The 12243-nt window shown below is 54.1% G+C and overlaps 4 protein-coding genes across 4 annotated transcripts; all 4 read right to left on the bottom strand.

Annotated features, from left to right (window-relative positions):
- Positions 1 to 811: 811 nt before the first annotated feature.
- Positions 812 to 4790, bottom strand: CLUP02_17460 (uncharacterized protein; the record flags this gene model as incomplete). Its single annotated transcript, XM_049296370.1, has 4 exons — positions 812 to 1574; positions 1638 to 2817; positions 2882 to 3646; positions 3704 to 4790. 4 exons carry the CDS (start codon positions 4788 to 4790, stop codon positions 812 to 814), a joined length of 3795 nt encoding a protein of 1264 aa, XP_049137594.1.
- Positions 4791 to 5294: 504 nt separating this feature from the next.
- Positions 5295 to 5528, bottom strand: CLUP02_17459 (uncharacterized protein; the record flags this gene model as incomplete). The annotated part of the gene is made up of 1 exon (XM_049296369.1): positions 5295 to 5528. One exon carries the CDS (start codon positions 5526 to 5528, stop codon positions 5295 to 5297), a length of 234 nt encoding a protein of 77 aa, XP_049137593.1.
- Positions 5529 to 7209: 1681 nt separating this feature from the next.
- On the bottom strand, positions 7210 to 8422 carry CLUP02_17458 (uncharacterized protein; the record flags this gene model as incomplete). Its single annotated transcript, XM_049296368.1, has 2 exons — positions 7210 to 7867; positions 7932 to 8422. The coding sequence occupies 2 exons, from the start codon at positions 8420 to 8422 to the stop codon at positions 7210 to 7212; spliced, it is 1149 nt and encodes a 382-aa protein (XP_049137592.1).
- A 1852-nt stretch (positions 8423 to 10274) lies between these two features.
- CLUP02_17457 (uncharacterized protein) lies at positions 10275 to 11885 on the bottom strand (the record flags this gene model as incomplete). The annotated part of the gene is made up of 3 exons (XM_049296367.1): positions 10275 to 10552; positions 10616 to 11309; positions 11880 to 11885. 3 exons carry the CDS (start codon positions 11883 to 11885, stop codon positions 10275 to 10277), a joined length of 978 nt encoding a protein of 325 aa, XP_049137591.1.
- Positions 11886 to 12243: the final 358 nt, after the last annotated feature.

Here is a 12243-nt window from a genome sequence, read left to right as displayed (position 1 = left end):
CGGTGATGAGTAAATTTGTGATGCTGCGCAGTACCCCTGAGAATTGTGATTTGAATTGACTTGGCGAGTTGCAGTGAGGTGATTCGTGGAGAGAAAGTAATGATTGAACTTCAGGAGCGGATGATGAGGTGTAAGCATGTCGTTGAGCGATGAGGGACGCTGTACAGTGTCATAACATGCGTTATGTTAACTGTCTGAGCATAACGGATAAGCATTTCGGTTCCAGTGCGGCCTGTCTCTTAACAAATTCGCGTCGTTGGGTGAGACGAGTACAGTCTGAGACACAGTGTGCTCTTAGTGCCGTCCATGATCTACCAACCTACACCAAGCCACTTCTGTGCTAAGGGGAGAAAAGATATCTCGTACACTCTATGCCTACTCCTTCTCGAATATCATGGGCCTGATACGCTGTACATGAACATTGAGTTACCAGCGCCTTTCCTCTCATTGTCTTCGTCCGGAGGGAGGGCTGCGAAAAAGATGGGGGCAGTAGACATGAAAACAATCTAAGAGAATGAACACTTTATGGCTGGCTGGAGATGAGAGCAGAGACCCAAAGCCACATGGGAAGATCTAGTTTCATGATGTAAGATGAGATTTTATTGGGTATACAAGCTCAAAAACCAACAAACGTAACCAAACGCCCGTCATCCCGTTCCTGTGATCCCGTTCCGTTTACTTTTCTTTCATCGACCCTGTTGAACATCGGGCCGTCTGCCTGTGATTTTTTTCAATTATAGGATAGTCCGTCGTAGAGTCATGTGTAGAGAACGTAGCAGAGAAGTTGCGCCCGCCACCTCTAGGTCTATTATCACGCAGGCCCCGCGCCGGTTCCGAAATCCATCCCCATGGCCACGTCAAGACCCTCCAAGTCAGCCGCACTCAGGTCAAAGTTCATATCCTGCAAGATATCATTCATCTCCGCGTCCGACAGCGTCAGTCCGGGGGTGCCCGAGGATGCAACAGCGGGAGCGGGCGACACCGTCGGGGCAGAAGTCGCCGTCGCCGTCGACGCCGGCGTGGGCAGCGGCCTCGGCTGCGGACGGACAAGCACGGGCGCCTGCTGCTGCTGCCGGCCCGGAATCTGGCCCCTCGTCATCATCCACCCCTTGAACTTGCCCAACAACACAGGGTCGTCCGCGGCCGTCTCGGCCGAGTTGAGAATCATCCTCGCCTTGACCCGGATCGCCTCGTCGTCGGGGAACGACCCCGTCAGACTAATCTCCGACTCGACAAACTTGATCAGCCCGTCCTCGAGCTCGCGCGCGCAAAAGATGGTGGCGGGCTTCGGGTACCGCGTCTTGAAGGTCTCGAGGTACTTGTTGGTTATGGTGGAATCCGTCTGGAAGAACTTGACATTGCGGATCGGCACCTCGGTCGTCTTCTCGCTAAAGGGGGCCATGTCGCCCTTGGGGAAGGCATAGGGCGGCGCGAAGCCCGTGCCGCCTTGCTCGAGGGACCAAGCGTCGCCGGGCGGGAGGCCGGGGCCGGGCTCCGCGATGATACCTGCATCTCTCTTGAAGCGGCGCAGCCATTCTGCGTTATCGGCTGCGGTTTGGTTCCATGGGTCGTCACTGTTGGGGCTTTGGTTAGCTACACGGTACTTTGTATCTTGTGGTCTCCGGGTTGAAACTTACTCATCGTATAGAATGAGGCGTGCTTGGAGTTGTAGCTCGGCATCGGACGGCGTATGCTGGTGGGGGTTATCAGCCGACATGGCCGCCACCGTGTATTTCTTCAACGTACGCGCCAAACGGCGGTAGCAGTTTGCGTCGTTCAAGAAGAACGGACCCGTCTTGACGCCACGAGGCAGTGCAGCCTGATCGGGTGGCAGATAGGCCGGAGCCGTGTCGGCCGTTAAGAAGGAAGGCAGGTTAGCTTGGAAGTTGACAGGCGAAATACCGGAGCCAGAATGCTGCAGCGATTGTTGGCCCTGAGACTCTGGCGAGGTGGTCATACTCGACCCCGACGCAGAGACGGGCTGGTGGCGTTGTCTGAAGGCCGCGAGCCACTCCAAGTTGTCGGCTGCGGTCTGGTTCCAGCCGTCGTCGAATTCGTAAATGACCATCCTGGCCTCGCGCTGCAGGGCTGCGTCATCCGGTTCGATCCCCAAAGCCCTCTGCTTGTCCATGAAGTCCGCCAGGGAGTGTTCCAGCCTGCTGTAGTTGTGGATAGTCGAGTCGATTTTGGTGGTATCCGTCGATCGCTCGTTGACCACCACGATGTCCTCGGTTCGGGGAAGATGGGCTCGTTGCCGGAAATTGGCGAGCCAGTTGGTCGAGGAGAAGATGCATCTTACGAGCCAACTGGCAATGTGATCCGAAGGACTGATCGAGACTTCCTCAACACGTCCAACAATCTCTGCTGCCGTTTGCTGAAGCTCATCATCCATGGCGGTGAGGCCCAGTAGCCTCTTCGCTCTAACGAACTCGTGAAGCTGATTTTCCAAAGGACAAGTCTGGAAAATGGTATCTTTGGAGGCTAGTTTCAAGGAAGACAGCCTGTTCTCAGCCGCTTGACGAATAGGACCGTATTTGGCTGATAGTTTGACTTCCTCGTCTGACATGATCAGATCACGCAGCCAGGAGAATTCGGACGAGATTTCCCGGATCGACAGTATTTCAGAGGCGAAAATGATACGACAGGCTTCCAGCTGCATCTGTCGGTCGTCCGGTAGGGTCTGGTGCTTATCGTAGTGGTTCTGCATAAAGTATGCCAGCTCGATTTTGATCAGCTCGTACGCGTTGCGAGGGGTCTCGGCTGGGGCGCCACTGGCTTTGTACGGATAGGGCGAGTTGCGCTCATTGTCAATGAGATCTGTATTACCACAAGTTAGACTTTGGGAGCTTGTCTACGGGATAGCTTAGGGGTCGGTGCATACATGGCGGGATCGAGTTCTCGACCATCTCGAGCACCGGTGCTTCAAAACCCCAGTCACCCTTCCAGTCCGCCATGGTATTTCCGTCACTACGGTAATGGTTGGCAATGTGTTCCACTCGCGAACCCCAGCTGTCCAAGACCACGCCGCAGAAACCGCATCGTGACCGAATCTCTGGCGTAGCGACCTTCCAGGCCTTCATGGACCAATCGACAAACTTGCAGTCGTGGACGAGGCGCAAGTGCTGATTCAGATGATCCTTTCTGTAGAAGCATCTCTCTTGGAGCAGCCGCTCCTGGCATGCCGAATGATTGTGACTCTCAACATGGGCGTTGTCGGGGTTGGCCTCCCCACAGAACACGCAGGCGAGCTGATTTGTCGCCGGGTTGACTGCTACAGGCCCGTCGGGGGCACACACCCACCTCTCGAGGGAAAGATGGAGAGACTTCTCGTGCCGTTGCCAGTCGTGCTTGGTCCTGAAACTTTCGGTACAGAATGTACACTGGAAGGTTTTGGGAGGAGCGGCGAGAGCAGTCTTCTCTTCGACCTTGGTGCCGACTCGCCTCCTGCGGCGCCTACGGCCGCGGTTGAAAGACCCAAAGGACCCGAATGAGCCACGAGAGGCATGGGAGTAGGCAGACGCGAATGAGCCGCCACTGGAGTGGGACGTTCCATGGGACGTTCCGAGAGAGCTGGCGGAGGAAGCATTGCAGAGAGATTTGCCCGATCCGTCGTCGGTGAAGTTGAAGCTATACGGGCTCGTAAGACCTGGAAGGAGGTTAGCTTCATGATGCATGTTGTTCAGTCAGATGGGAAGAGTCATACCTGATGATGATGTTCTAGAACTAGAAGCAACGGCCAAAGCAATGGCAGAGACAGTAGCGGGTTCGTTTTCGGGCGGGGAGTCAACCCAACGCTCCAAGGGATTCATGTTGCGCACTCTGCCGTCCGGCGCCGGAGTTCCTCGTCTCTGAGGAATGTCGATGGCACCGCTGTAGCTACGCGGGTGGGGAGAAGTAGAGCGAGGAGCTTGCGTTTTACCCCTACGACGGGCATTGGCAAGCCAGTTGGTGATCTGAGTTTTGTTGAGACCAGTCTGGCGCTGAAGCATCTCTTTCTCTTCGTCACTCGGATAGGGGTGACGTGTGTGGGTGGAAAGCCAGTTTTTCAAGATACGGACAGACTCGCGAGAGAAACGAGCGCCAACTTTGGCCGGAGTAGCTGTTTTGGCTTGGGCAATCTCCACGGCAGGCTGCTCGGCTGAGGCGGTCATACCTCTAAGTAGATCTGGTGCCGATGTCTCGGGCAGACCAGCAGCAATAACGTTGTCCTCAAGAGTGCCACGAGGATGATCACCCATCGCCGGCCAAGCGTTCAGAGATGATAGCAGGTCCATGTGGTCATCTTCCTGAACGGCGCGCGGATGGTCACCCATGATGGGCCAGGGGTTTTGGGAAGGGATGGCATCAGATGTGTCGAGGTCGGCCAGGCCGCCAGGCAAGTGCTCGGCCAAGCTGCACTCGCTGCGAAGAGCAACACAGGAAGTACAGTATGACTTGAACTTTCCCTCCTTGATCTGTTTGCACGAATAGCCACCAAGGATGCAGTTGTTGCATGGGGTTTCGGGAGCGAACCACCAGTCCTCCTGGGCGCTGGACAGTTGCGTGTCAATCAGTTCGAGGGGGTTGCCATCAGTCAGACCAGCTCCTGGTGGTGCAAGATCCCCAGAGAAGTGCTCAAGGGCGACGAATCCGAAATCGTCATCGTCGGCATTCTCCAAAACCAAGTCCAGATTGGGGTCGGTGGGTGGCACGTCCTGAGTGGGCATGTTGAAGATGTTGCCCACCTCGGTAGCGGCAGCCTCCCAGTTGACGAATTCGTCCATGCCCGTGTCCTCGGGGATGGTTGTCATTGTACTGACTGGCCCTTAATGAAGGGCGCGGGCTGATTTGGAAAACTTCCTGAAGGGCGTGAATGGCATGGGAGAGATCTCCTGCAGATGGAATTGCAGATCGATAGGGCGTAGTGGTGCTCCAATGTGTCGCGTCGATGTCGATGGTGCTTGTCAGTCGTCAAAGAGACCGGAAGGGCGTCGGTGAGCCCCGCTCCGTGTAATCTTCTTGAACGACAAGTTGACAACCAAGAACGGTCGAGATGGTGAATAGGCCCGGGCTCTTTGGAGTCTGTGACAAATCCAAAAGTCCCACGGAGGCAAATTGAAAAAAAGGTATAAGAAAGAAAAGGGTACAAGTCGGGACAGACGAGTTCCAGGCGACGAAATCTTTTATTCAAAAGGACTATCCTCCTCGCTCAGTAGATCGGATCAAGCCAGATGGATTCTGGCGTTCGAGGAAGCGTCCAAGTCGGAGTCACCAATGGTTGGCTCGCCAGACCGGGATTACAATGGGTCGTGTCATCAGAAGGGCGCAAGTCGCATGTCTTTTGACAAGTTTACTATGCACACCCTTCGGACGGGGGGGGGAGGGATCACCCCCCACATCTCTACTGCGTACGAGTCTGCGCTTGCGCCGGCGTCTTCCTTGTGCGTCTGCGTATGGGAAAGGCTGGTTCGCGTTCTGGCGGAGGGGATGCGGAGTGTAAGCAGTAGTAGCTGAGATAGGGCGCCGTCAGTTGGCCGGCGGCTTCTCATGTCATTGTGGGATTTAAGTCAAGATAAAAAGATCCTTAACATCAGATGCTCCCAAGGATAATATCGCTTTAGACTCAAGTTGCGCAGACTCATTCATCGTCGCCAATCGACACAAGAGGAGGGTGTTGATATCGTAAGTACGAACAGAACAGATCCTTGGGAACTTTGGTACTAGGACGCATACGGATACAGCATGGCAAGGCAATTTGCAGGGTGCTTTCTAGAACCATCATGCTGTTTCTACATTTCAGAAGGCTGAGGTGGTTGCAAAGGATGCAATGGACTCGTCGCTCTCAGCCGATAAGCTGAAGATCACAGCATTGGCTCGCTCTTCTATTTGGCAACTTTGCCTGCAGTAGGTTACTCCGCAGCCTACCCATCTCATGGTATGTTCCGCTACTAGTCAATGGGGGTGTTGAACATGTCCGTCTGACGGTAAGGCCGTTCACACCAGAAAACGCTGAGGCTAAACACTATAGCCAACCCTACGGGGGTGCTTCTACCCAGGCTGTTCAGCCAATGTCGTCCTTCTCAACATGGTCCTGTGTAACCGGTATTAATAATTGACCCGCCTTCTGCAGCCATCCACCCAGAACACCACACTTCAAGCCACGAGCAACTGCGGCCTTGGCTCTTGAAGGACACCAAGGGCGTAGAGACTCGCATTCCCGTCTTACACCCATGCACAACGATTTCTTTCAACGTCGTTATGTCGGCCGGGACCTAGATGAGCGGCTTGTGAGTCAAGGTCGAAGCAGAGTTGAGGTATATGACCATGACAGAGGTTAATCCTGTAAAATCTCTGAGCAGAGATGGGATCTACCCAGCCAGCAGTAATTAGCCGGTCAAAGGTGGAAAAGGCGACCTTCCACTATCAGGTACTTTTGGCAATCAAGACCGACACCATCAGACTTGGTATGAGAAGGAGGTGCGGTCTCAAGCCGAAGCCGATTCCGCGTTTTGTTCCCAGGCTTCCCGCGACTGTTTCTCCGCGGCTCTCCCATGTCCATGTGGGCATGAAAAATGCTTGATTGCAACTTGCAAGCCAGCCCGCCCGTCAGCCGCACCCCCGACGACCGCTGACCGCTCCCCCGGCCTGGGGGATGAGTCGAGAACTCGAGATGCGAAACGACCACCCACCCATTCCGTCGGTCCAAGTTCTCGGCGTGCGCTAGACCCGGGTTGCTCACCCACTCCGGACTCCACTGCCGTATGAGGAGAGCCTCGGAGCCTCGAACAAAGGCGCTTGTTAGGACCCTTTGTCAATTGCGGCTGCGAAGTCGGAGGACTGTCTGGGTCAAAGCTTACGGCGCGATGGCCCTTCAGCCGACCGAAGATGGCTTCCATCGGTCTGTAGCGGTTTGAAGTGGATAACTCGGCCGGAAGGATTTCTAGGATTGAAAATCAAGTTTTGGCATGATCACAACTATCCCATGGGGTCCCCTTGGACTTGATCGAGAAAGAAGCGAGACCGGCGATCCTAAGAATGAATCACCCGGGCCAGGCGGAGGTATCTCCAAGTTGTTTTGGCCATCGACATTGCAGCAGTGACTCGGATGAGCCTAGCTAACAAAACACAATACCGAGGAAAATGGTCTTATGTCGAGGCTTTGGAAAGTGCGATTCATTCGCAGTCATTGGTTTCAATCTTGCTTAACGTTCATTCATGTACAGGCTAACTCTAACAGCAAATCGCGTCAACCGCTCTCTCAAAATATTCATTCCCAGAGGCCTGGTTGATGTACTTCGTGGCAAGCTCCTTCAGCAGCGTCATCTGCGTATAGTCCGCCAGACCAATCTTGTTTTCCCCGAGCGTCGGGTTGAACCTGATATATGCCGTCTTGGGGCCCTTTTGCCTGCTGTTGAGCGCCGCCATGTGCCTCGAAAAATCCTTACCCTTGGCTTCCGTATTGGTGGCGAACGCCATCACCGTCGCTGCGACCCCCGTGAGACGGAACCAAGAGTCGTTTGGCGACTCCGTCTTGTTGTAGCCCGTGCCGAGACTGATCACGCACGAGATCTTGGGCTCCTCGACCCCTTCTTGTGCTTCTCCCGGCTGAACGAGATCGTACCGCGCGTTCCACAGTTGATCGATGGGATTGTTGTTCAAGAGTCCTCCGTCCCAGAACGTGAGAGGCTTCTCTGCGCCCGCGGGCCACTTGACTTCGGGAAAGTACGTCGGGGCGGCAGAAGTTGCCCTCGTCGCGAGACTCATTGTGATTTCGTTTCCGTGGCTCTTCATGAGGTTGTTTACTGTCGAACTGGTGTACATGTTGGTGTTCTTGTACGTCTTCATCAAAACCGTTTCGCCTCTGTTTTGGGCCGTTGTGCATACAAGCCTTGGTTCCAAACGTTAGAATCTTGACGTAGTCTGAGGTGTTATGGGAGTTTTTATTGACTTACAACTTGCCGGCTGCTGGATGTTGAAGCAGAGCCTCCCCCTTCAACCGCTTGTCGTCCTTGTCCAAGCCGAGTTCATCTACAACTCTATTGATGGCGGCGATCAAAGACGCGTCGTCAAAACGACTACTCTGCACCACGGTCTTGCTATTGTTAACCCAGGACGAGAGCGTATCTCCGAGGAATCCAATGCTCCAGCCATATATCTTGGGCTTGAAGACGTCCGTGGCAATGATGTCGTACTGCTTAATGGCCTCGGTGGCCGTCATGCGAAGTCGGAACAGCATGATGCCGATGATGCCACCTGTGCTGGTTCCGGCTGCGAGCTCAAAGTAATCCACGGGGAGAGGCTCCTTTTCCAGCTTCTTTCTCACTTGGACGCGGCGCATGAGTTCTTGTAGAATCATGAGGGAGACGACGCCGCGGACGCCACCTCCGTCGAGGGCAAGGAGGCGGGCTCCGTTAGGATGTCTTGTGGCAGGTGATCCAACCATGATGGAATTTCGATAAAGGTATTATATAGATGCGATGAGGAGAAGAAGATTTATGCTCAAGCCGCCCGCTGGGTGAGTTCGTCGAGGGATTCGGCCGTCATTTTATGTACATTGTTGTGACAGGCTTGCGTCGACGCAATTAGACAAGCAACGAATATGCGACTCGTTTTCTCCTCATTCACCTCGAATCTAGACCTTTCAGTGGCGGCTTCCGTTGGAGCTGATGAAGGCTTTACACGTCAATATCGACCTGAGCTGAGAGCCTGAGACCGGCCATACCGGGGGTCTGGTTCAGCTCGTCTGCGTGCGAATCGCGCTATCACCTGCCGATGGGGAAATATTTGATAGACCCTTGTCGGGTTATTCTAACACGGGCAAGTGCCACTCCCATTCTAGCAATACTTAATGTTTAGCTCTAGTGAGTGCGCTTCTCATATGCAAACTAAGTGGAATGTCTGTCCTCATTTGCCCACGAGATAGCCAGTTTCGGGGGGCTCAGCTCCTCGAAAAGGAATGGCGAGGGATAGCGTCCTACGACGCGTCTGGAATAAGAGTGACCACGCAGCAAGAAATGGCTAATTTTAAAACGAAGATGAAGTCTTTCCGTCATGACAGACAGGCTTCAACGGAATCTGGCTTTCAAGGAAGATCACACGATACGGCGCATGATTCGAATACATAGTGCTCATGCTATGCCCCAAGCTGGCGCTCAACTCGAAGCAGCAATTTCAATCCAAAGAAGCTACGATGTGATACGGGATCGTGAGTACGCTGCACTCGATGATGAACATGCGACATACTTCACTTCTTACTAATGGATGTGAAAACATCTGATACACGCAACATGATATACCGGCTCCCATTCATCACTATGGACGCGCCTTAACTCGAAGCCACGGCAATAAAGTAACTGAGTCGGACGGAATGGATGGTAACATGATTCTAATCACTTCCTTGAATCCATCATCAGAAGTTTCCCTGGGTCGTCCTTTATTCAGCTGCAATTTGAATTGACGATGGAATTGATATCTAATGATGTGATTGTGACGATACTCACTGACTGTTTCTGATGGCGGCCAGTCTACCGGCTGGAAAACATAAAGAGCTCACGAGTTCGACTATAGAGTCCGCGGGAACTCTCCATACTCAACCTAACGCTGTAGAAGATGCACCGATTGAAGTTTGTGAGGCTGTTGTCTTATTCATCATGATGAGTTGAGCTGAAAAGCTTATGGCCGTGGCATCCTTCTCTCCATGGGCACACTTGCCTGCCTCATATGCCTCAGATGCCGCATGCCAAATAACACACAGCCCCAAGTCTCTAGTATGAAAGTTGCTTCGTTTTCCGTGACGGCTTCTGGCTTCCCAATGGCCTCCTTCTGAAGTCGTATCTTGGAACCCTGTCTGAGCCGTACCGAAATCTCACTCCTTCCCACTCGCTCTCATTCAATCCGATGCGACGAATGGTTGCAAATTCGGGAAATATCCTTATCACAGACTCAAGCATCACTCCCATCATCTGATCCGATGCACCCTAAAGACCACCCGAGGCGTGAGATATGCTGTTGCACGTGGAGCATCGTGTAAGACTTGCGTCGACACAGTGGGCTGAAGGGAAGAATTCTCTCATATGCCACTTGACTTTCCAGGCAAGTATGTTTGCCCTGCCCATATGCTTTAAATATCCTTTTGACGCCCCAAAAATTGTGTCCACATAGTACACGTAATAATCTTTTCCAGATAAGTGGTATATAGAATGAGAAACAAAACACGCCCCGCGCCACGCCATCCCGAATTACAAGTGAGGCCTGGACTTGACTCTCATTAGGTTTGATGGAGAACCAAAAAAAAATCAGCTCATGATGGCGGCATGGCACTCGGTCCCGATATTGGGCGTCTCCAAGTTCCCCTTGGTCTGGTTCCCCGGCTTGAGGTAGCAGTTGCCCGGCGCCTTGCCCTCGACGGCGCCCGCCCTCGTCGTCCACAGCGGGATGAAGCTGACACCCGTGCACGACGCGTTGCCCTCGAACCCGGGCTCGTAGTTTGTGAAGGATGCGCAGGCGTCCATGCAGTTGTCAAAGTTTGCCGTGAAGAGCGACATCAACGGCGAGTTGGGTGCGTTTTTGTTGCCTTGAGGTGGCATGTCAGTAATGCGCAAAAAGTGAGATGGGATCTCTCAGGTGCACTACTTACAGTACATGGTGAACGTCTTCTTGCCGAAAAAGTCAGTCGTGTACGTCTGGCCAGTCGTCGTCTCGCTCGAGTCGGTGCAGCCGTTGGTGAGGGCGTTGAACCCCGTAGCCGTCGCTGAGGCGCTCGTCACCGTCACCGTCGTCGTCGCCGTCGTCCCGCCGCTCGTCGCCGACGCCGACATGGCCGCCAGCTCCTGGATCGCGTTGTTGGCCCGGCTCGCCTCAACGCCGGTGCCGGCCGCAAGACCGATGACGGCGGCCGCCAAGACGGCGATGATGACGGAGAGGAGGAAGACAAGGAACGTGCAGCCGCAGACGGTCTTTCTGGACTTTTGAGGGGCAGTCTCCCCGGCGGCGTGGTTCTGGTACTGGTTGCCGCCGTAGACGGACTGGTCGACGCCGGAGGCCGGGTACCCGTACGTCGAGCCCTCCTGCTTCATCGGCGTCACGGGTTCTGGCTGTGGCGAGGCCGAGTACGACTGCTGGGGTGGCGGGTGGTAGACCTCGGGGTACTGATGCTGAGGTGCCAGCTCCGGGCCTTCATCGTACTGGTGCTGTGTTGTAGCCATGATCAGTTTTTCGGTGGATCGAATAAGATCTTTGGTGAAGCTGTGAAGAAACCAAAAGAGATGGGGAAAAACCGAGAGAAAGGAGAGCCAAGAGGAAGGGGAAAGCAACCAAGCGGGGAACTTACCCTGGGAGCCATTTTTAAGTACTTGACTGTACTCATAAGAGGCAGAGAGAGAGGGACAGACAGACAGGCACCAGAAAAGAGCCGGAAGGATTGGACAAGGTGCGGGACGGGAGAAGCATGAGCTGGGATCGAGAAGGAGGAGGAGCAGGAGGTAGATCAACGAAGGAGCTGGAGTGGCCACGGGTGGAAAGACATGTTAGTCTAGCGTTGCAGTAAAATCTGACCCCGGGCAATGGCCCCCCATGTTACCCATCCTTTGGGCTGATGGTTGAACTCTCTTCAACGTCTGGGCGAAGAGTTACCACGGAGTGATGAGCGTGATGGTGAGAGTGAGAGTGAGCAGGGCATGGCATGGCTACCTAGCTTGCTACACTAGTAGAGGGGGGCCAGCACGGGTCGCCGGATCCAATCCTTGAATCGACCACACTCTCGCGTATGTAAGAAGATAGATATTGCAGGGGTCCCGAAGAACGGGGTCGAGACCACCACCGCTGCGGGCACCGGTGGATGGCTGACGGGCCAAGGACAAGTAGAAGAAGGTGAGGAAGAAGAAACTTCAGACGGGACCAACCACCATTGGTGATGGAGCTGATGGGCTGAGGCTTTGCAGGGTTCCAGTTGCCTACGTGGGCGCTAAGTTCTCTCCTTTCAAATTTGCCGTGGTTCGTAGGATTTTAAGAAACGAAGCTTGTACTCCGTAGCGTACGCAGTAACATGTAAAATAGCTCCCAGTTGGCGCTTCCTTCGCATGGGTTAGCCGCGAGGAGCACACCAAGAATCGCACAAGGCCCAGCCACGAAAGCTTGACAGGAGCGTTTGTGCGCCGTTGCCCCTTGGGAGACATGGTGTTGGAGAGTTGGGCGCAGCAAAGACACATGTTTGTGATTTCTGGCCACAATGTATCCCGGCACCGGATACGTCTTCTGCGGGAGAGA

Source organism: Colletotrichum lupini, chromosome 10 (genome assembly GCF_023278565.1).
Source record: "Colletotrichum lupini chromosome 10, complete sequence".
Classification (NCBI taxonomy): domain Eukaryota; kingdom Fungi; phylum Ascomycota; class Sordariomycetes; order Glomerellales; family Glomerellaceae; genus Colletotrichum; species Colletotrichum lupini.
This window is presented reverse-complemented; position numbering and strand designations above follow the sequence as displayed.